Source organism: Pyrgilauda ruficollis, unplaced genomic scaffold, assembly GCF_017590135.1.
Source record: "Pyrgilauda ruficollis isolate IOZ18807 unplaced genomic scaffold, ASM1759013v1 scaffold177, whole genome shotgun sequence".
Classification (NCBI taxonomy): Eukaryota; Metazoa; Chordata; class Aves; order Passeriformes; family Passeridae; genus Pyrgilauda; species Pyrgilauda ruficollis.
The window spans coordinates 63,494-88,066 of NW_024516653.1; the positions used below are offsets into that span (position 1 = coordinate 63,494).

The window sequence follows — 24,573 nt, forward strand, 5'->3', positions numbered from 1 at the left end:
TTGGTAGTGGACATTATTAACTGCTTTTATAGTTGTGGTGTCTGATCTGGACAGGCATAGCATCACTGAACTGTGCTTTTTATTTCTACTTTGCAGCATCCCATCTTTTCTACTTGGCTGTTCCTATTTTGCATTAGATATTTTTTTCTGTCTGACTTTTGTGGGTAAAGACAGTGTTTATTTTCTTTGAAAATTTAGAACTATTGATAAAAACCCTGCATGAGAGTACCATATAACTACTGCTCTGCTGAGTGACTAGGATTTTCTTTGTCTTCTAAAAGATATATTCTAGTTCAGGTAGATATTTTTGGCCTACTGACTACAGAGTGAAAGCAAATGTGGCAGTTTTGATGAGTCTGGGTAAGTGAAAAACACCAAGGAAATGGTCTCCTCTTTCAGATTAAAAATTAAGCAGACCATCTTTAATAAATGTAGTTTAATAATCATAGACCTAGTAATTATGTTTAATAAACATAGACCTAGTAAATGTGTTGATGGAATTAAAAGTAGTAATTCCATATAACGTAAAATAACGTGAAAGAAAATTGCTGAGTTTTTGTGAGTTTGCTGAAGACTTCACTGATTTCATGACTTTTTCATACCTTTGAAAGAAATCAGAACTCTCAGACTTCATCTTAAGCAGTGAGTGCTTTCACATTTAAGCTGTACTGATAGGAGGACTTAGTTATTAAAGGCTTTGACTTGTTATTTGCTGGCAATTTAATTATATTACCAATTTACATTATGCTCAGTGTTCAGCTACAAACAAATACATTGTTTGTTGCCAATTTTGGACATCCCCTCAGAGTTTTTTTCAGTTGCCTACAGTACAACATTCACAGAAAAATTAAGTAATATAGTCAGTTGAAAAATTTTCAGTGAAAGTGTTGCTTCTGGTGTTGTTGCAAGTAATGCCTAAGTAAAAAAATTTTTTAAATCCAAAGGTATTTTTTCTGCTCCTACCCTCCACATTCTTTTGGTTTTCTGTGGTTTGGTTTTTTTTTGTGTTGACTAGTTTTAATTTTTACTCAGCACCTGAAAGGGGAGGGAGCAGGCAGGTATGTAGATGCTTGTGGTTGAAAAGGAACAACAAAAGTCAGAAGGTTCCTGAAAACTTTAAAAATTGCACATTTGCCGTGGAAATTGGAATGTTTGTCCCTGACCTCCTGGTATCAGCAGGCGGGGGTTGGGTTTGAAATAAAGGGTAGGGTAAAAGAGAAGAAAGGGAGGGAAAAAAAGAGAAAAAGAAGGAAAAAAAGGAAAGAAAAGAGGAGAGAGAGAGCGGGAAAAAGTTCCTTGCATTGGCTTTCTACACAAATTAGTACAAGAGGTCCTTTATTGGTCTAGTCCTTGATTTTTACCCACAGACTCTTAACCTGTTTGTGGCTGTGTCTCAGAGGCAGCTCTTGTCTATCTATCCATGTATATAAATCCATTCTTTTTTGTTAGAAGTGCACTTGTTTTTTTGATTCTCTTCACTGTGGTTCTTTTGATGCCAGAAGGATGTATTCAGAGACATGTTTCCTTTCTTCTGCAAACAGTACTTAGAGCATTCTTTGCATTCTCTTTTAGCAATCTAAAGCTTTAGTTTTTGAAAATGTTATTCTCCTTGGTAGTATCCACAGGAGAAGGTGAATGTATTTTTAACATAGATCATCTTAAAAAGCTGTGGTTATGGGACTGTGCATCATCATTTGCCTGATGATGATCTGTCTGATTTAGCTGTTAATTCATGGTTTACTAATCAACAGGTCTTAATTTCCTGTTGTTGGCAGCCTGCTGCAGAGCAGGTCATATGTTCTGGCTTTTTTGTCTTTTAAGCCCTGCCACTTGTGTCCAGGGCAGAAGTTAAATACTAACCAGTCCCTGGCCACAGCTTCCCTAGGCTGTTATTTGCCTAATTCCACAGGGAATTAGGCAAATAACAGCCCTCTCCTCGCAGTTTGTACCATCTTTTTTGAGGAAGAAAGACATTGTGGAGCTTCACAGCCAAGGAGGTAACGCCAAAATTATAGCAGGATAATACCATGCTTACATTACTCTAATGATGGAGCAGGGAGTGAAAGATAAGCAATGGCTCTATTCTGGCTTCTTTACTTGTATGCTTAATTAAGTGTTTGAAATCTCTCAGGGTTAAATTTATAGGTAAATACTATAGGCAGTCCTTCAGGCAATTGCACTTTCAGTTAGTAGGGCTGATGATTTGAATGAAGTAACATAATTTATATGTATATTTATCTGTGCATCTGTGGATGTGGGTTGGGTCATTCTGAAGGATGCAAGGAACTGGTGTCCTGTGTGTTAACAGAACCTGTGTACAGAGAAATCATTTAGTAGAAACTGCATTATTTTAATGAGGTTTTTTTTTTGTCACAAACATTGTGTAGAAATGATGTGGTATGGAGTATTCTGCTCACTCCTTTCCGTATTTTAGATATGGAAAAGCAGATCAACTGTTATTTACTGGCTACAGAGGACAAAATCCAAGTTGGAGTCAGTAATAGCCAAGGCTGCAGTATTTGGAGGCTGGGATCTTGCCATAATTATTCAGACCTTCTTTACTATAACAGCAATTCTCCTACTTAAGAAGGAGGGATTTGATGTCCCCTATATACCCTCTGCCCCTGAGCATCCAGAGGTATTTTGTGGGTTAGTTTTTTTTTTTTCTCCTGTTGCTCTTCCTGGAAACAACAGCACTTGCTAGAATAAGTAAGGATGTCCATGTTGTGCTTTTTGTAGCCATAATAGCTGAAAAAATTTGGGAAAGACCATTACAGGGATTGTACCAAATTCCAGATACCCAGTCAACCAGTGTGGTGTCTTAGCTAAACAAAATAAAACCCCAAACCCTTCACTTTTTTCTTTTATTTTTCTTTTTTTTTTTTTTTTTTTGCCTAAAAGTTTTGGTGTACAATATACTGAGTTTTTACTGACTTTCTAGCTGTTCATTTTCAGGAAGTTGTTATCTCCCAGAGTTAATGGAACTTAGATCTTTGGGTTATTCAGAAATGAATTAAATGTAGAGAAACTTTCAGTTATGATTGATGCTTTACAAAAGGGGTGGAGTATTACTTATTGTAATCCAGGGTTCTAATAAATGTGTTCTACTTACTCTTCTCACATAACAAATAGATGTAGTTAGTTATGACACCCTCTACAATTTAAGGTGTTCTAAAGAGGTAGAATGCCTCTATTGCTTTTCCAAAAAGATATGTTACTATGTACTGTTGATACCAAAAGGTTAAGACTATATGAAACAGATTAAGGCCTTAAAAAAATACAAAAGTGCCACCAAAATGGAAAGAATCACTTTAAAAAATAGTTCTATTTCAGATTTTCCTGCTTAATGTACAGTTTCATTAGACTGTATGCTATTCAGACTTGGTCCTACCAATTATTACTACTTTCTGATACTGTTTCTAGACTAAAACTGTTTTCAGGGAACTCTTTCCTAGAGTTTGGCAGTTGAGAGCCCCATTTCTGGTACTTGTAACTCAGTTATTTATAAAACCCTGCTTTCCCTAGCAGTAAAAGTCACAGATTCTGAACTGCAGGTAGCTAGGCTGGGCCTTTTAGGCAGAAACTCCCTGGGTAATAAATCTGCAACATTTTTGTCACACATTTAAATTCTTTCTCACATTGAGACTGGTTGTCCCATCTGTGTGCAGCACTGGAACCATTCATGCCTCCAGTCTTCCTCTCTGTTAATATAGCATTTCCTGTTGCTTATACTCAGAGCATTTTCCCTGAGACCATTAATTTATGTATTTTGGAGGGGGGAAGGGAAGAAAACTAGTAAAGTTTTCAGTCAGCCTCACTAAAAATAGCCCTTCCTGAGATGAAGTCTTAGAATTTCCAGTCAGAGGTAATAGTGATATTTTGAAATAACTGCATGTGCAAGAACCTGGGAAGGGGAAGGAGAGACTTGAGATTTTTGAGATTTGGCTCAAAAAACAGTGAAACAAAAATCCAATTACTCATTACTGCTCCAGTAAGTTAAATAATTAGTTGTTTTTTCTGTCCACATGCAGAAGACTGTGGAGTCTTCCTGCCACTCTGATCGCTGCCTAGGTTTCAGGAAGGTGCTTTTTTACCTTCCCACCTTCCTGTCATTCTTGGACAGCAGCCCTGGACAATGTTAAACTCCCTTGGATGTAGCCAGTTGGGAAGGATGGTCTGCATCCTGCAGCTTTGCAGAGGTGGAGAAAAACTTGTTCATCTGCCTCTAACTTGCCAGCTACAAATGGGCTTTGCGCTGCTGGACCACTGGTTTGGAATTTGGCAGCCCCTGGTTAGACACAGCAACTCATTTATCAGCGTGGTGACGTCTCACTTTATACATATTTACACACAAAATTGCCCTGGTGTTCTGGTGGGACCTTTGCTTTCAGTCAGCAGAAATATTTGAATGCATCAAAAGGTTCTTTTGCATTTGAAGGGCTTGGCCAAAATTCTTTCTTACAGTTGGAATGTTAAGGGGCCAGAAAGCAGTCAGGTCTCACGAGCAGTATTTGTGTGGTCACAGGAAGCCCAGAGATGTCCTGGCTGGCTGCTGTGCCATCCCTCTCCCTTCAGCCTGAAAGCAGGATGTGTATTTTGGCATTCCATTGTAGCTGTTCTGTGCTTCTCAGAGGTGGCACTGAGTCATTCAGGGGGAGGAAATCTCAGCCTGCTCTCGTGTACTGTGTGCCTTGAAGTGTTAAACACCAGTGCATGTGCAAAGAAAACCTCCAACAGGTGGCCAGCAAAACTGTTTTCAGTAAGAAAGCACCAGCAATGTTTTATTCAGAGTTGAATAAGAACTTAATTTCAGAAAAGCTCTTTCCCTCTTTTTAGTGCAATATGAGTGCTCTGCTAATTATCCCATGTCCTTTCCTTTTTGGGTAGATATTGACGAGTGCAGCATCATCCCAGGGATTTGTGAGGGTGGTGTTTGCTCCAACACTGTGGGGAGTTATTTCTGCGTCTGCCCATGGGGTTTTGTCACATCTGTGGATGGATCCTGCACTCCTGGTAGGTGCTCCAGCCATCTGGCACTTCCCCCTGCCCCAGGGCCTCACTCTGGTGTCCAGGCAAACATAGCAATTGTTAATTTTACTTGTTTCTCTGAATCTGCATCTGATGAGCCCAAAAGTTAAGCTCACTTTGGTTTTAAAGGAGCAAAAATTTATCCCTACTCAGTGCTTCAAATCCCATCTCACACAGGTTAATTAACCTTTAGTGGTCAACATAAGGCACAAAAATAAGCTCAAAAGGCATTAAGCAGCATATGCTGATGTGCCACTGATTTGTCAGAAACAGATAATGAAGCAAACCAAGTGTTGGATTTCATTAGATTTCACCTTTTACAGGACATTTTATTTAATAGGTATCCCTACATTATAAAAACCCATTTTGCTTATTTCCACATGTTGATTTCTTATATATAGGTGCATGTGTCAAATATGTGATTTAAACCATTCTGACCAATTAGCTATAAACACTGCATACCATGTGTAAAAAACCTTAACAATTGCTAACAGTAATGTATTTTCTAAATCTCTTGTGGTTCTTCTTATTTCAGATATCTCAAAGATCTTTGTTCTCGTATAGGGGAAGGGATAGGAATTCTGAAGGGGTTTCTGACTTGCAGATAAATGATGTAAGCAAGTAGCAGCACATGACCTGCAAGTGATTTAAAATTAATAATTTTTTTTAAGAGTATAGCCACCTTCTGTTATTCAGGTTAATCTGAGGAGTGCCAACTTCAAATACATTGTGGCTAGCCTCAGGAATACTGAAAACCTATGATTTCCAATATGATCAAAATTTCTGTGGTTTTTCTCATGTTTTACAATTTGATTTTTAAAGGCAAAAAAAAGCTCCCAAAACCTGAGTCCTGCAGAAAAATCACTTCTCTAATCTGACAATAAAAGATCATCTGCCCTTGAAGGAGAGTAGTTTTCACATGGCATTACTAAATATTCTGTTGTACTTTCAGTCAACTGAGCAGAGCAGGCTGAATAGCATTTTTCCAGTTAGGTACATCTAAGCTGAGGAAAAAAAAAAAAATTTAATGAATGTATTGATGTTGCTGTTGCTACATGAAGTATCTTGGATTTTGCCATAATAAGGTTTTTATATATATACAAATATATCTAGTTTTTGTTTGTATTGTTTTGAGTTTTTCACGTCATGAATATTTCTTTGTTGGATTGAGCAGACTTTAGGATTGCATGGTGGATTAATGCAAAGCTGATGCCGCTGCACCTGTGTGATCCTGCAGTAAATCCAGTGTGGAATACGTGGGTCAGAGAATAATTGGGTGCAGTTTGGATGTTGTGGGAGTTTTTGTTTGGTTGGTGTTGGTTTTTTAATACAATTTGTAAAGCATTTTCATCCTTACCTCAGATGAACAGGGGAAGGTAGCTTTGAGACCTCATGTTGATGCCTTTTTCTCTGGCCCTACAAATATGAGTCAGACACAATTAGGATGTTAAAATGGGCACCTTTATATGGTGTCCTCAAGTGCACAAATTCATCAGGTAGAAAAGGCTGAAGATGTGCCATGTCACACATGTACAATTTTTATAGATTCTGCAAATTAGCATATCTGACAAGAGCCCCCCCATCAGGAACGTGCCTGGTGAGGTAATTCTCCCAGTCCCAGCACCTTCTGGATTCTCCCTCCTTAGGATGAGATCCAGACCCTGTTTGCAAAAGTCTGTCTTGGAAAGCTGGTTTCAGCCTTGGTTTCTAAGGAAAACCAAGACAGCACAGGGATCCTGGAATTTTTGTCTTTCTGCTGAGGAAAATGTTGAAACTAAGCTACAATACGAGGCTACAAAGCCACAAGTGTATGTATGAAGGATACAGAGAATGTATAAAAGAAAGAAGGGTAAAACCAAAACAGCATCGATGTCACCATTTTTGGTTTTTGTCTTTAACTGGACTGCCAGATCAGAGAGCAGGCAGCTGCTTCTCCAGCTCTGCCGGCGGCCGCTGTGCCCAGGAGCTGCCCGGGAGGTTCACCAGAAGGCAGTGCTGCTGTGAGCCTGGCCACTGCTGGGCCACTGGCTCTGTCCCCGAGGTGTGTCCTGTCAGAGGATCTGGTGAGTGCCCTCTTGGTTTGGCTGGTTTATTTTCTCCTTCTTGCTGTCGGTTCTGCTTTGGGTGGAGGTCACTGGAGTGTTTTAAACTGCTTTAAAATGTAGGCTAAACAGAAAAAAAACTGAGGTCATGGATTGCACTGTTATTAATTTCTGTGGTTTTAATGCTGATATTGCCATCTGTTAACCGTTTTTATTTTTGATCCATGGTTGTTTGGCACTTGGTTTTTTAATGTCCTTTTGTTGGCTTTGGAAATAGTTTTTGGGAAATGGGAAAGATTCTGTGGTCAGGCTTGAAGAGGAAATGACTCTTAGGGTCCATAGTTAATTTTGATTTAAAGGAAGAGCTGCTCTCTTGTTCCATTGCATTTTGGGTTACTTTGAACTGCAGTGCACCAATTTTAAATTATTCTTTCAGTTCTGCTCAGAGAGGAATAGTGCGCATCCCTGATGAAAGGTATTTTCTTTATCAACACCTCTGAGAAACCAGTGAGTTACAGTGCTGCTGTCAACACATCAAGAAGACAGTTTCAACAAACAGTTGAGCAAATACTCTTAAATTACAGCATTCCTTTTTATTATTTCCTCAAGCAACGCCTGCCACAACCAAGGGCGATTCAGAGTGGCAGGGGGAAGACGCGACAACGCGGAGAGGAGGAGTTGCCATCCCGGTTTTTGTAGCACACAGGGAGAGCTGTGCCTTCCTTTTGAGCTGGCTGTGAGAGGCTGACCTGCTCTGTGCTGCTCTGTCCCCCCTGTCTGGCAGATGACCACCGCAGGCTGTGCCTGGACGGAGCCCCTGCCCGAGGCGGCTCCCGGCGCGGCGGTGCAGGAGGGAATGGGTTCCATCCCGGCGGCAATGGAAATGGATTCGGACCAAGAGGAGCAGGGTTCATCCCCATCCCAGGAAGCAACGGATTCTCCCCAGCTGCGGGCGGAGCAGGGGCAGGAGCTGGTGGTCATAACCCCGCTGGAAGTGGCCCAATCATTACAGGGCTGAGTAAGTGCTTGCGTTCTGACTTGTTTCACTTTTTTTTTTTTTTTTTCACTATTCCTTCTGTTTTTCCTGTATTTTTATTGCTCAGTCTGGGTATGGTACGGTGTTCTTAACACTTAAAAATGGTTTTGCCATTCAAGCATGTTTTAAACACCTCAGCTGACACATCAGGAAGCTCAGGAGCCCTTCCTGATGTAGGAAGAGGGTTTTGCATGACTTCAGTTACAGAGTCCCTGAGCCTGTGTTGTCCCTGTTGAGATGTCTTTGTCAGCACTAATAAAACTACAGAACTACAGATTTCTAGGTGTTTTCCAAAAACTACTGGGGTTTAAAATAAATTGTCTTCTGTATTTTCTCCTCCAACTGTAAAACCTACTTACTCTGCAGAAACACTGCCTTGGCTGAAAGCCCACAGTGAATAATTTTCTGGCAGAAGTGTCACGGATATAAACATTGCTCATGACATGTGTAAACACACCCCTGGCATCACAACCATAGAGATCATAAAATGCAAGAAGTATTATTAAGACAGGTACACCAGAAATTTGCTTTGACTTTCACACAAATTGTGATTTATCCATGAGTTCACTGACAGGCTCATCAGGATACAGACATAAATGGTAAATCATACTTAAGAATGTTTTTCTAATGCGTTTTTTTTTTATTTCCAGGAGCTGTTTGTTGTTTCTAGTTTACTGTCAGGACAACGGATAGTGCTTTGAAAAAGGTTTTTTTAATGTGTTTGTGCATCTCACAACATCCTTTCTGAAGCCAAGTATAATATTCATATTTAGTCCCATTTAAAAATCTGAATATTTGTCTCTCATTCTGATTTTTTTATGTTAGCAATACTCAATCAGACAATAGACAACTGCAAGCACCATCCCAACCTTTGTTTGAATGGACGTTGCATACCAACTCCCTCTAGTTACAGATGTGAATGCAACATGGGATATAAGCAGGATGCAAATGGAGATTGTATTGGTGAGTGAACGTTTCAAAATCCATTATTTTAATATTCTTCAGCTTAAAACCTGGGCTTTTTTAGAAAAAGAAATTTTAATGATTCTGCTCTTCAGAGAGAGTGCAAAGACCATGGTATTAGTTTCACAAGAATAATTTCAATTTTCTATGAGAGCTGTCTGTTTTCTTACCAAGAAAAAAAAAATCTTGAATTGCAAATACTGGTATTGAGTATTCCTACTCCTGTACTTAAAGGCTATTGAGCATTTTGTCACAGCAAAGTAAGTTCTGCTTCATTTTCTCTTTTGTTAGGCTCACAAAGCTCAACTTTTGTGATGTAGTTTGTTATGATCACGATGACGAAGGGTGGAATTTATGTTTTGCCTCCTCATAAGGATCAATGGCAATTTGAAAGATATAAAATAATTTTTAAATTGCGTTAATTAACTTCTGGTTAAATTTGTATTTTGGTTGAAAATATAGAATGTTAACTTTATATAACAAGAATTGAATTTGGGATCTTGTACTTTTATTCAGTTCCTGTGGACTTCACTCTTGCATTGTCAACAACTCATCAGTTATTTCAGAGAAAATACAAGATTTGAAGGTTCTTCTGGGGTGGTTGTGTGGAGAGGAACCCCCTATGCAAGATACATTGATTAACGTATATGATCCTAAATAAAAAGTTCTGGTTTTATTTTGGATTGAGCCCTTGTTTACTGAGTCTTTGTAAGGGGATTGAGATCTGTGAATGAAAAATATCAATCAAGAGCTTTTTAGCAATAGGTTTTCCTCACAGGAAGTGTGGGTTGAGAATCAATTTCTAATGTGTCTGTGGATTGCAGGTCCCCTCTTAGTTCAGCTGTGCTCTTGCAGCAGAGAGCTTGGTTGTACCTGCACCATTCCTGGCCACTGTACACTCTCATTTTAAGAAAACTCAGTTAACAGGGATTCCACCACTTCCCCAAGCAGCTGCACTGTTTAGTTAAATATCTAGAAGGTTTTCAGAACATCTAATCTAATTTAAACACTGCATTTGCAAAAAGATTGAGCTTTTGTTATTTCTCATCTTTTCCTCACTAAACAAGGAAAGCAGTTCAGTACCTTCTTAATTTCACTTTTTTGTACTTGGAGATTGATACAGTTCTTCTTCCAAGCTGTCCTTTATGATACAGCAAGCCTGAATTTTTTTAGCTTTTTTATTTGGGCGAGAGTTTTCTGCACCTCTGATCTCTAACTGGGAAGTTCAAAGGGCTTAATCTCTTGCTGCATCCTTGGGTCTCAGGAGCCATAATCACATTGGGAGAGGGGAGTAGGAGTTTTGTGATGTTTGTCTTGCATGGCAGTTCTTTATGAAAGGAGTATGGAGAGCCCTGGCTCATTTGTTGCAGCACTAGATTTTGCATCACTGAAATCAATAATATTTTTAAGTTTGTGTGTGCCTTGACACTCCAGGACTACTGGTGTCTTGGACTATTTGATCTTTTTGAAATCTTACTACATCGTGTATTCATATTTTTTTTACTCGGGGGTCAAGCTGAAAATAACATCTGAAGCACATGGGTTGTAGCAAGTAGAGCTATATGAACTTAAATTTTTTAGTTTTTCAGGTGTCACTGGAACATGGCAATAATCTGTGCTTTGAAAGGCCCATCAGCTTTACGTATCTGAGTGCTGGGACAGAAAAATACAATGTGTTCTTGATCATGTGGCTGTCATTCTGTCCCTGACTCTTCTGTGGGGTCACCCTGCCGGGCACTTGCTTGGCAGCTCCCCTTCTACTCCAGGCTTGTGATAATACTGAAGTTGTACCTAATTTTCAGTTTGGGGTCCCAGTGCCCGAAAACGGTGAGATTGGGTTGATAGATGCACTGGGGAGAAAAAAAAAATTACCTGGTTAATTATCTAGCTTACAGGTATGTGTCCAGTAAAAAACTTGTCTTCACTTAAGGAGCTTAATCTTGACTTTGCAATGCTTACTTCAGCATGGAAGAGTAGACTGGAAGCAGAGGCAATTTTGGATGCACTGGGATCAAAACAAAAATTTCAATTGGTTTAACAAAAGCTGAAGGTGCAGTGCCAGCTACAGTGCTGTCCCACATGGAAAGCATGGGAAGAGACCCCCAAAATGGCTTCAAAAAAGTTTAGGTGTCATTTTACCCATTTTTTCTTGCATGAAATAAATCAGTCATTACTAATTTCAGCTCTGCAGTGCTTTGCCTTTTCAGTAGCTGCTTGAATTGAGATGTTTTATAAGAGAGTGAACTCTGTGAAGTATAACCCTGTGAACTCTATAAATCACACAGCTTGTTTCACTGTTATTTTCTAATTGTATTAAAAAGCAGTAGCCAAGGTATCTTAAGTTCCCCCCTGAATCTGAGATTTGTGAACCGTAGTTGCTGCAAACTACACAGAAAGTTTCTTGGAAATATAGACAGGATATATATTCTAATTTATATATAAATGGATTATAGTAGATTTCTATATTATAATTTGAATATTTATCTTATTACTGACAGAACACTCTTGGGGCATTGGTAATAGGGTTAATGGCACATAAATGAACACTCTTTCTCTACTTCTCTGTCTGCTTGCTCCCAAAGCAATAAATTAAATCCAGAAATGGTTTTGTATTTTTCTGTAGAGGTAAAGGAAAGTCCTGTTTTAAGATTAATCCTGCCAAACCAAACAACAATGGTGTGACTTGTTTTTCTCTGACCTAAACTTGCATTATGCTGTTCTTCACAACAGAACATGGCCAAGGACCATGTGTGTCCTAAGTGGTCTGACTCTGAATGGTCAGTCCTTTTCTCCAAAATAGCTTTAATTTTATTACCTTTCCTTATTAATTTCTGTTTATAAAAACTCTGGATAAAATTGTAGACACTTCTAAAAAAGTGGGAGAAAACCTGTAGGTGTGCTGTGTTAAATTTTAGTTGTCTTGTCAATACAAATAGGCCTATTTAAAATGTTACAATTTGTCTCCAGACTCCAGTAAGTCTTTTAAGGGGATTTTGGAAGTTTCTTACTGTGCCTGAGAGAATTCTGGCAATAGTTAGTGATGAAAAACTGAAAAGTGGAGATGTGTGTGAGGCAAGTGCTGAAAGACAAAATTTGACCTTGAAGGGGGTATGCTGGGAGACAGAATAAATGGGTTAAATATCTCTGTCTTAAATGTTTCCTGTTTGTACTGCTGGAATATGCATGCTTTCAAAGCAAACTCAAAGCCAAACCTCCTTTCTATTAACATACATTTGCCATTTCCCTCGGTTATCAAGAGCTTATAAAAATAAGACCATCTTGAGATGCATATTTCATGTGCATGTCATGTGCATGAAGGATGCACATGGCTTTGGAAGGATTTTCTAAGCTTAAGTCAACTGTTTCATAGGGAAACTGCATTCCTGCTGAAGAGTATATAAACTTATAGACAGATCCTTTCTGGTATGAGCATGGGCTTTTTTGCAAGCAAGTTGAAGCCTGCAATAGAGAAGGTCCCAGTTGTCATTGTCTGCAGGAAAACTAAACAAAACAGATGAGTGCTGTATCAAGTATTTATAAGTTCCCTCTGTGCTCTGTTATAATAAAGCAAGGTATAAATACAGTAAATCCATTTGAATTAGGGCACTTGACAAAAAAAATATTGTCAGGATGTGATTCAGAGTTTGATGTTCTGTTGGTAGCTGAGGACTTGGTTTTGAAGGGGTGATGTTCAATCCTTGACCCCTTTCCATATCAGCTGAGCACTGAGGAAAAATCACCTCTGGTGAAAAATCACCCCACTCCTGACAAAGAGCATCCCAACATCCAGGCATGCCAGAGAAACATGAGGGAGGGACCACTACAGTGACACAAGACTGGCATGTGAAAATTCAGTTACCTCTGTATTTAACACCCCTAATTCCTCTTTTCTTCATCTTGTCTCAATTCCTGTGGTTTTACTGCAGTGGTGGTGGGATCAGTGGGTGTGCAAATGTGAATGAGCTAATTAATTTTGTGTGGAGGTATTTGATTCTTCCATTTGCTTTTCCTTTATTCATTTAACTGTTTACACAGATTGTACCTGGTCACCAAGAGTGCTGTAAACCAGGTCATTTTATCAGTGAGATCTTGTGCAGAGATCTCTTTTTGTACAGTGATGCTCTTGGTTTAAACTTTGTGTTCGTTAACACAGTAATTCCTGTTAAATATGGGGTCTTATTTATTATTAAATTAGAACAAAGCTAACCTTTTGCCATCTTTTATAGTGATTTCAGAAGTTATTTGTGGAACAGAAACTTCTAGAAAGTAGACATAAATATTCTTATTATTTCAATTTCTTGTCACATCCCAGTATTCTCAAGATGTAATGAGCTAAGTTCTAGAACCAGATTTGATAAGGAGTGAGTGGAAATGATCATGAAAATTGCTCCGGGGGTTTCCTGGTATTTCTGGAAGCACGCACTGCAGAAGGCATGGGAGAATCATCATTGTTAGGAACTGATCAGCTTCAGAGTTTCTTACGGCAGCTTTCAGCCAGATGCCAGAAACTCCTGCAAATCACCACTGCCTTTGTGGTGTTAAAAGCCTGCCTAAATGAAGAGATAAGAAATAAGAAGTACATTGTAAATAAAATGAAGGGCCTAGCTGGAGAAAAAAGTCAAATTAGCAAAAGATGCTAATAAAGAAATGGGGGATTTCGTCAAGGGTTCCATTTGTCACCTGTAAATTGAGCTCTGACCGAGAGTAGCTGCTTAGGTCTTACTTTAGGTGCTGCAGGGGGACTGATCCAGCAGTCCTGCCCTGCCAGACCAGTGGGATACACACGCTCTGCTCCCTGGATTACAGTGGGCAAGAGTCCTGGAGGGTTTACAAAAATGTAATGGGGAGAAAAATTGATGTTATTTTAGATCTGGGAATAGCTGTTGTGACCAAAGACTCCTCTGACTCACTGGTAACTACTGGATATCAAATTTGGGAAAGGGTTCTTGAAAAGAACTGTTGAAGTTTTCAGAGCCCCGTGTCAAATAAGAGTTATTTCTGAGCAGTTAGCTGACATTTCAGTTGGTTAAAATGTGTTTGGTTGCCCCCAAATACCCAAAACTCTTGGAAAGCAGAGTAAGGTACATTATGGAAAAGAGTTAGGTTAAACCTGGCATTATTCAGTGCAAAGACTGGGGCTGAGGGTGCAGTGGGGCATAAATAATTGAGAAGTGGTGCACAGACTGTGGTCTCATTAAGAATCCCTGCTGCTGGTGTGCAGACCCTCCTCAGTTTTTTACAGCAAACCTGTAATATAATCGGGGTAGTTTTTGGATGCCATGGTTTGCTCTCATTTTGAAGTGCCAGTTTTGGTTAGTATTGTTTTTTCTTGTGAAGGAACGTAAATAGCCATTGAGTTAAATGAAACTGGGTTATATTAAATCAACCATTAAGGCAACCATCAGGTTTCAAAATCCTCAAGAAGGTTCTTTTTCTGTTGGCCCTCAAGATGCTTATAAATGAAGCAGTGCCACTTCACTTGTTACAAATGCCTGCCTAGCTGAACCAAGAACAGCCCTGTGTTCCTGGCAAAGCAGTGACTTTTGCACCAAGAACAGGCTTTAGTATTTAGCATTTGGCTGCTAGTTGCCATCTTTTTCACTCAGAAGCTTCCAGACTTGTGGGAAAAAAAAAAAAAAAGGTAGACTTTGTGAAGTCACTAATGCTTCTCTGTGCTGCCAGCAGATGTTGATGAGTGCACATCAAACCCCTGCTCCAATGGGGACTGTGTCAACACACCTGGTTCCTATTACTGCAAGTGCCACGCAGGTTTCCAGAGAACTCCTACCAAGCAAGCCTGCATTGGTAAGAAAACTGCTCCATTTCTGCTGGCATTGCAGATGTTCTGACCCCTCGCATCAGACTCCATTTGAACTTGAGAGATAGGAGAGCAATTTCAATAAATCCCAGTGTTAAGTCAGTTGGTGTTCTAGATCTGGGCTGCCACTTCATTTGTTTTGTTGTTGTCTTTTAATATTTATCCATTATTCTGGAATATCTGTCTGGGGAATTTCCCTGACAGGAGTTCTAAAAAAAAAAAAATTAATGACAGGTGCTATTTTGTGTATAAATGCAGATGAAAGTGTGAGTAGGTTTTTTAAAGTATTCATGAAGAAATTGCAAAGCATCACAAAGTGCAGCATTTGCTGTACATGTCTGTAAAAATACTATTCTTCCCTGATGCAAGGAGTCTAAATTCTTACCTTACTTTTGAACTTTTCTAAGTAATACTTAAGTGACATGCCAGTGTTTTTCAAAGCAATAATTGTCTCCAAATGCATTTTTATCTTACCATAGTTCTGCATTTGTGTAGGGTTTAGTTTGTTTGGCTTGGTTTGTTTTTTCTTCCCCTTAGATATCGATGAGTGTGTTCAGAATGGTGTTCTTTGCAAAAATGGGCGGTGTGTGAACACTGAGGGAAGCTTCCAGTGCATTTGCAATGCTGGGTTTGAACTGACTACAAATGGAAAAAACTGTGTGGGTAAGGACCCTTGTAAAGAATGGGGCAGGCATTAGCTTGGTGGTTCTAGAAATTGTGCTTCATACTACTGGTGAGGATGATTGAAGATTACCTTTTTTGAAATACTGTGAACTTAGAGACCCCTTCATTCAAATAGTTATTGTACTATGTACATATGATCTCAAAGAAAATTTGAGGTAATTTTTGTTTTTGAAGCTGCACCTCTCCTCAAGAGTCCTAAGAATAATGTTTTTCCATAAAGCTTCACAGCAAATGATCCATAAATCAGCATTGGTGAAGAAAATACCTGTTTTTAAATTTGGCTGCACGGTGTCAAGAAAAAACCTTGCTAGATAAACAAGCTTAATTCTCTCAGGCGATGGAAGCTTTTTATCCTTTATTTATTTATTTTTATGTATGAAAGAAAGACACACCCTGTCCTTTCATGCACAGCCTGCTGAAATATGCAAAGCAACTGATCACAACATGAAAAAAAAAATTGCTGCATTTTCTATGGAGTGAAAACTCTTTGAGATACTTTATCAGAGTTATGATCAGAAATGAATCTTCAAGTGAAGGAAGATGACACACCAGTCCTGGCTATTTTCACTGTGTTGTCTTCTGGAGGGTGAGAAACTAAAAGCAGTTTTCTTTGCAATGTTTTGTAGACCATGATGAGTGTGCCACCACAAACATGTGCTTGAATGGGATGTGCATAAATGAGGATGGGAGTTTTAAATGCATCTGTAAACCAGGATTTGTTCTGGCTCCAGATGGACGTTACTGTACTGGTATGTAAAATTTGGGGGGTTATTGATTGAAAATGGCTTTTCCTGTCTGTTCATCCCTGCAAGAATGGCAATCTAGTATTGATTCAATGCCATATAACAACTTGCTGCTCACTAAAGCAGATTTCTTTGGCTGCCTGGAAACAGATCCTTAATTTACTGAAAAAGTGTTTAATAGTGTTAGGAAAGCCACAACAATCAGTAAATAATCTTCTGAAAAATCTTGGAGCATTGTAAATGTATCAAAATATTCAGGCCCTTTTTGAAATGGTAAAGTGAGCAGCAGTGTGGTAAATTTAAGAGGTTTGAAAGATGTTACATTGATGAGCCCCACCCCCCACCCACATTTTCCACATCATTATTCTGATAATTCAGAGTGCATAGCACTTGAGTCATTTTATGGGTCACACAGCATTATAAACTTTTTAAAGTGCAATCACTAAAAACTTTTATTAAACTTCTTAAGCATACAGTCTGATTTAGCTTCAGTTTCAGCAAACTAATTGAAGATACCTGTTGCTGCCCAGAGAGGTAGGTTTGAGCTTAAGCCACTTCTAGTAAATAATCTAAATTGTTAGTCTTCTGATTTGAAGTTGAACCATTTCTACTAGTTGTGCTTTTCTTAATAACATGCAGTTGTGCTTAGAAATTGATGACCACTTAAAAGTTCTTTGAAATCAAAATTAACCATCATAAGGATATTTGGTGTCTAGTGCTCTTGAGCCACACTTCAAAGCAGAATTAAAAAATGGGATGTGCAAAGGGGAAAATTTATCATTGATTTCGCTTGATGTGGAATGTGAAGGACTTCTAATCCTAACGTTCTTCTGCTTATTTTGGGGATTTTTTTTTTTTGCTTGTGCAGCTGGAATTTTGATTATTCCAAGATTAAATTTTTATTAGAAATAAAACAAAGATGTTGTTATCTGCTATCATAATGTAAATTGATAATGTTCTGAAACTATTAGCTGTAATCTGGCTTAAAAACAGAGTGATTGCTGAAGTGTCTTGCCTCCTCTTAGATATTGATGAATGCCAGACAACAGGAATTTGCATGAATGGTCATTGCATAAATACTGAAGGCTCATTTCGGTGTGATTGCCCACCTGGCTTGGTAGTCGGAGTTGATGGTCGTGTGTGTGTAGGTAAGCCAGATTTACTCTTTTTTCTTCACAGAAAAACAAGTGGAATTATCAGGTTAATTAATTACCAAGTGTATCAAATTATTTCCTTCTGAATAGCGTTGACATCTTGTTTGTGGCAATCCCATAATCCTATTGTTAAAAGACAAGCAACTTAATTTCCTTTGTGGAATTGGAGAGGCAGTACCTCTTGTTTACCTGTTATTCATATATAAATAAGCTTAAAGTACCTACTCTGCCTGGCATCTCCTTTTGGTTTTGAGACATACCCTTTCTAGTCTGATGAAAAATACTATTTTTCCATGTAATCAGCCTCTTATCCTCTCAAATGGTACTGGTTGGAATTTAAGAGATTCTTCACTGAGCTTTGCTAGGAGATCTAGCTTATCTTCAGGGAGCTCTTGGGCCAAAAAATGGATAATTTTCAAGCTGATGAATTAAAAAAGTATGGAGGGCAAGAAGTATTCAATCCCTTGTTCTGTGCTGATTGCTGATTAGGAGGGAGGAGAGGAATAAATATTTGACAAGGATTTCTGAGAGTTATGTTACTGTGTGTACTTTGTAAAGTTCCTTGCTTTAATCCACAGGATTTTCCCTGTGTGTCTCAGAACATCAATTCTATATCCCCAAAATTTCTCCTTACCCAGCTCCTGCATGTGTCTGTCATCAGGCACGTTAGTGACTCTACAAGAATCATATTTATTAATCAGTAATTAATCATTAATGACTGTTCTTGCTGATGGACTCATGGATGTTCTATCTGCCTTTGTCTTATCAGCATATTTCCAGATAAAGGAAAAACAGACAGCATCACAATGGAGTGATGAACTTGGGGGTTCTCACAGCAAAGGGATGGGACATACTAAATCCTCATGTTGCTGTTACCAGCTCATTTCAAATAACATTTCAGATGGTGCTAAAGTTCAAAATTCTTCAAAACAAGATCTAGGATAGGTGTTTCAAGTGCCAGCACAAGCTAGCCCCTTGTGTTACCACTTCAGCTTTAAAAAATGTGTGATAAAAACTGAGACTGTCTTAAAAACACAGGCTCAAAAAAAGCTAAAACACATCTCAGTCTCTCAGTTGGAACACATATTTTGTTGTTTTAAGTAAATTAAATGTTCTAGTAAGCAAAACTGTACTGAAGATTGAACCAACAAAAGCAAGTTGTGTTCCCTCCTGTGTGGTAGCTGAGTTGTTTTCTTCTGGTTTATTGAACATTTGGAGAAAAGCAGTGAGAAGTTAAACAATGAGAAAAGGCCTGGTGTACTGTTTTAAATATTGGAATTTCGCTGCTCAGTGGCACACCAACAAAACCAGATTTGAGTACAGGCTGTTCAGTACCTTTTTTGTGTTCCAAGTTGGCCTCATCGTTACCCCTGTCAGTGATACAGCTGCAAAGAATCAATACATTACTCAGTTTTCTGTGCTTTCACTTACCTAATGTTGCCACAGTACTAGCAGCAAAAGGCTTGACAGGTTGGCCATCGTCTGTGAACACCATTTATTTAGAAGTTACGTGTTACACAGCTTTAAGGTTTACCATAAATGCTTACATTTTCAACAGGAAGTTCCCTTTTTAGGACAAAAAAAATCATAAAGCAGAATAATGATCTATTTGGAAAATTCATTAAAAAAAGATGATGTAATTATTCCAGCCATAAAGTAACATAGCAAATTTCAAATACTGCATAACAAAATATCCTCAAACATGACTTGAGAATAGAATTTCCAAGCCAGGCCACTGTTCAGAATTGTGTATGTGTGTTTATATATAATCCACATGCTGTGTTAACTACAGGAATTCTGTGTCTGGCTATTCTATTCCATATATTGCATGACCTACATAATACTTTTCAGACATTCTGGCTGCTGGAATTCGTAGTTTGAAAATTAATAACTTAAATTGGAAATCTTGTAAGAGCATTACCACAAGTCTGCTAGGTAACCAGCAAGGAATATAAAATCTAAGAGCCCACAGTCCAGCTGCCCCCTCTTTCTCTGAGCTCTATTTTACTTCGGAATGATGACCTTGATGCTGGTGGGAGTACACATAGAAAGGAAATGCTGATTTACTTAGTATTTATAAGTATGGCTGAGTCAGTCACAAAATGTTACACAAGCTTGAAAAAGGTGCAGCAAAGGGGAACAAATGCTTGGAAAAGGAACAGTTACAGAGTCATGGAACAGCTAGATAAATACTTGGAGCCAAACTTCCAATATTTTAATATTTGCAGGCTTTTTAGGTTTGGCTGTACTTCCAGCTGCAGTTCCATGCTTGGACACCTCAGCTGGCTCTGTGTGTGAGCGTGTATCACCTCAGAACTTGTGCTGAGCTGTGGCTCCAGCTTCACACATTGTTGTTTGTTCTCTGCTGAGACACTTCTAATTACCACTGCCCAGAGCCAGAGTCATCCACGACACAGTAACTAGGCTTTATTTTACCCTGGTAATTTTGTAGAGCCAAATGGATAAGTGTTTGCCATTAGCCTGATTTGTTCTTCTTAGGCTCCTGAATGGGTGCAGTGACTTTCCCCAAATGTGGGTCAAACACTGGTCCACCCGATATTGACCACAAATGTGGTGATGATGATTTTTTGTAGGTGTTGAAGAGCTACACTGCCAAATTAAAAAAGTTTAAATGCAGAAGTGCCATGCCTTGGAGTGGAGAGTCCCATAAACAGGTACACAGGTACAGCAGCAGCGATGCTAATCTCTGATCCAGGGCAAAAAATGAATTCTTGGTGCTCTGGGATGAGTAGCCAAAGGCTAATCAAACTAAATATGGGGAGCAGCACAGGTTCATCAGTAAGTGCAGACTCTGAACTGTTGTGGAATGGAGAACCTGAGCTTTGTGAGGTGCCTGCAGCAATTGAATCTTCCACAAGGAAGTGCCTTACCTTGTCATTCTTGCTCTAGCACAGCCCACGGGGGAAATTCTCCCTGTTCACACAGTTGCTCTGGGAGAGCCAGCTTGGTTCTTCATCCTTCACAGGCTTGGTGAATCACTGACTGTGCAGATCATCACACTTTTTCTGTAACTAGGCTTGCAGCTGTCCCCAGGTTCTCTGTCACTTCTCTAAAAGCACTGATGTATGCTGAAGCTCTGGCTCTCTTGTGCAGAGCAGTTGCTCAGTACACCTGTAGCTTCCTTCAGCTGCTTCCCACAATCCACATCTTTCAAGACCTTCCTCCAGAGTATTTCTTTCACGTTTTCCAGTCTCCTGTCCCTCTGCAGTTTCCCTTGGTGCCATTTCCTTCCCTTGACTTGCTTCTCCATTCCCTCACTGACACATAACTAGGGAGAAGTCTCCCATTCTGTGACAGGGCAGTGATTGAAGTCCCTTTGTTCATGGCAGAACTTGTCAGAGTGGCAACTGGACTTGTCTGAGATGGAGGGAAAGGATGTGATGCCACTAATCATTTTGCACAGTAAATGAACAGACATCTCTTGGGCAAAGGTCCTCGACTATTTTCAAGCATCATAATCTTTTCCTGATGTCAAGTGCAAGAGAGTTGTACTGGCTTCACCTAGATTCTTGGCAAGGAAAAAACTAAAATCCAGGACATATGTAACTGTGCTCCAGAACTATCTGTTCCATGGGATACCAAAAGCAAGAGAAAACATTTATGTGCAGGCAGTACTGTTATACAGGAGCCAGCTTACAACACTAAAAGGGCCGACAGAACACATAAGGAATTGCCAGTTCTTATTTGGATTGGCCCTGGATATTCAACATTCACTGTAAAACTTCTCATGCAACTTTCCTTTGTTGTTTTGGGGTCATACTTCAAGCAAGGAGCTGTCTGGATTCCCTCAAACCCCTTTCAGTTTCTGATCCACTCAGGCTCATGTCCAGGCCACAGTGCATGGTGGTTTTACTGGGGGACTGACAAGGAGCATAAATTAAAGCTGTGTTCTGTTCTGGCCCATAAAGACACCTGAAACAAAGAGTACTTCTGCAGCTCCTACAGTGTCTGTAGAATTTTAGGAGTCAAAAATAAAGGCTATTTATCCTTCAGTTCTCAGCTACACATTTTTTAGAAGAACTGCCCAGTCACATGCTTGTTCAAAGATCTCTAATACTATCCTATAAGCAAACATGGGAAAAAGCATTGAAGCTTGGAAAGACCAAAACCAGAAAAGTACAATAAAACCCCAAAGAAAGGCATAAGAAGGAATCTCAGAGACATTCTCATAGTTCTTGGATAAGTATAGGATATTCCTGTAATATTCCTGTGAAGGTAGGTATTGAGAGTATGTCTTGGAAGTTTCTTCTTCCTGCATGTTACTGGTCAAGGCTGTCAAATTGATTTATATTATTAAATCAGCTGTAAGATTTAAGATGTTAAGATCTGTAAGATGTAGCAGTGTGTACATGGCGAGTCTTACAGGTGTATGGTTGGCCTGTATAATTTTTCTGCTTTTTTTGGCATAATTTTTGGGGTTGAAGAACCTTTCAGGTGTTCTGTGTTTAGTTTGTGTGATAAGTGGTGGTTTATCCAGACCACCATTTCCAGGCCTCTCCCCAAGCATGGCACTTTAACTTCCAGACTGTATTTTTAATCACAAACTCCCTGAAGTTTCTTATAGTCTGGACTGTATCACTGCTTTCCCACTGCCTGGTTGTGTGTAAAATTTGCTAGATTGCTGTTCCCAGCGAGATTTTAGTGCCTCTTTGGTGTGCTAAACCAGCACTGGTGCCTGTTTATGAATAAACCTGTTCAGATGGTCGTGTCACATAAAGGTTGGTCAGAATAATCTGCTAAAATTGCATTTCTGTTCATGATTTTGTGAATACAGCTGGAGACCATGCTTCTCCTTCCAGAGGCAGGTAATTCCCATATTATCAGCCCTGGGCTGCTGGTGAGTTATCCTACCTGAGGAACCATTTTGGAAGTCAGGGATGCCTGTGGTACTTTCCAAAGGGAAGAATCAGCCGCCACATGCTGATCCAGGCTGTTCTGTGTTTCTTACTGGGACATTTGTTGATGGATTTGAAGAGCTGCTTTGGGGTGTGGGTGATCTTTGCTGGGCCCTTTGGAATGCCTTTGAATTTAGTCACAAAGTCCTGGTTTAGGTGGTTTGAAAGTGCTCTGGAGAAAGCCCCAGGAGGCAACCACGCTGAGAACTGGCCTTGGGGCCATCAGGATTATTAAGGCAGTGCAGATGTAGCCAGTGTGACCTTTTTGTTGACCAAAAATAAGGAGTTTTAGCTTTTGAGATAGTATGCATACATTTCACTCTCAGCCTAAGGAAGAAATTACTTCTTCCCTTGTCCTTTTCCTTTAGATACTCACGTGCGTAGCACATGCTATGGGGGCATCCGAAAAGGGCTGTGTGTCCGTCCCTTCCCTGGTGCTGTGACAAAGTCTGAGTGCTGCTGTGCCAACCCTGACTATGGCTTTGGAGAGCCGTGTCACCCCTGCCCTGCCAAAAACTCAGGTAAATTTTTGTGTTTCTTCAAGTGGTAGAGTGAACATTATTTAAACAAAACTCTTGTTGAAATCACTCTGTTGATTTTTATTTCATGCCCTAAAGAAAAGTGAACAGGGTGAATTTTGGTTCCTGAATTAAATGCTTGCTATAAGCAATAATTCTTGCAAGAGAATAAGCAGAATTCTCCAGTGAATCTGTAAATTTCCTGGTGCAGTAAATCCAGTTTAAAGGAGCTGGATTATTTATAGAAATCTGTATTTTATTTTATAAGAATCAATTCTCTAAGTAAACCGTGGAATTGATTATAAAAAAAATCTCTTGACTGCAGAGCTGAGGTGATGCATCTAGGACAGAATTTCTATTTAGTATTGTTTTCTGAAGCAGCAGAAAACTTTAGAAAAAAACAAATAAAACTGACAGTGTGATTAAAAGCAATAATTTGAGAGGACAGTCGTGTCAAGACTGTAAAATCACCTGAGTGTATATATATATATATAGGTATGAAAGTTCAGGAGGAGTGCTGTCTTACAGATTTACCTTAACTGTCTATAAATGGTTATTTCATGTGAACATTGGCATTTCATTAGTTACATTTTAGAAAAATTACTTTGGAAAAAAAAATCCTGTGGGTTTAGTTTAGAATGAAAGAATATGAAATACTGCAAATAACATTTTCTTTTCCCCAACATCTCCACCCCAACTGAGCAGCTGAGTTCCATGGCCTGTGCAGCAGTGGAATAGGCATTACTGTTGATGGAAGAGGTATGTTGCATATTTTCTTTAATATATATGATTGTCCTGGTTTAGGGCAAATTTTGGGAGGAAATTTCTGAAGTGTTTTTTTCCTAGAAAACAGATTTAAGCAGCTCCTCCCCCAGGCAGTTCAGGAGATAAATTTCTTTCAAGAAAAGTGGATCAAATTGTTTATTGAACAACATTTTGTTGTTAACATTGAAATGTTGTTACATTGAAATTTTAACAACTAATTAACAATTTAACAATTCAGCATCATAAAGTCACCCCAGGACAATGATTCAAAGTTTAAAAAAAAATCCTCAGACTTATATTTTTTGATAACGTACTAGAGTGGAGTTAAAAACTCCAGATTAAAACTCAAGATGATTAAGATAACTTAATATGTTAATTTTAGTATTTTAATTCCCAGACTATCATATTTGAACATTGTCTAGAAATAAAGCTGGAATTAATTCTCCAGAACAGTGGATTTTGCCTGACCCTCTCAAGAAAAAAAAGTAATCTGTTTCAGGGTTCTGACCTATGTTTTTTGGGTTTTTTTACATTGTTTTTTTTTTTTTTTGAGATTAGAGATTTTTTCAGATTAGGTGTAAAACAGTTCTCTCTCATTTGACAGGAGTCACTTGCATTTGCAGTTGATTTTCAGTCAGCTGGGATAGTAACAGAGCAGTTTTTCCCTCCACACCCAGTGTTCACTCATGGATTGTTTCCATGGACAGATTGTATCTCTGTAGAGTTAAAAATTGGAAGGGAGCTTAACTGAAAAACCATATCCTTACGAAAAAAAGTCCTGAAAGTGACCACTTGCACTTAGTATTGGGAACTGTAAAGCTCCAGATCCTTTTCCTAGTACCACAGAGACAGAGATTTTAAAAAATACTGTCTGAGCCAAGTCTGAAGTAGGGGCAAAGCATACTG

The 24,573-nt window shown here is 39.0% G+C and overlaps 1 protein-coding gene across 1 annotated transcript in view; it reads left to right on the forward strand.

Moving 5' to 3' along the window:
• FBN2 (fibrillin 2) overlaps positions 1 to 24,573 on the forward strand; it is a 115,816-nt gene that overhangs the window by 27,959 nt on the left and 63,284 nt on the right. Inside the window, 10 exon segments of the mRNA XM_041464261.1 lie at positions 4,888 to 5,013; positions 6,939 to 7,091; positions 7,855 to 8,088; positions 8,932 to 9,069; positions 14,755 to 14,874; positions 15,425 to 15,550; positions 16,198 to 16,320; positions 17,340 to 17,462; positions 22,753 to 22,905; positions 23,608 to 23,661. Of these exon segments, the coding sequence (XP_041320195.1) occupies positions 4,888 to 5,013; positions 6,939 to 7,091; positions 7,855 to 8,088; positions 8,932 to 9,069; positions 14,755 to 14,874; positions 15,425 to 15,550; positions 16,198 to 16,320; positions 17,340 to 17,462; positions 22,753 to 22,905; positions 23,608 to 23,661 (1,350 nt within the window).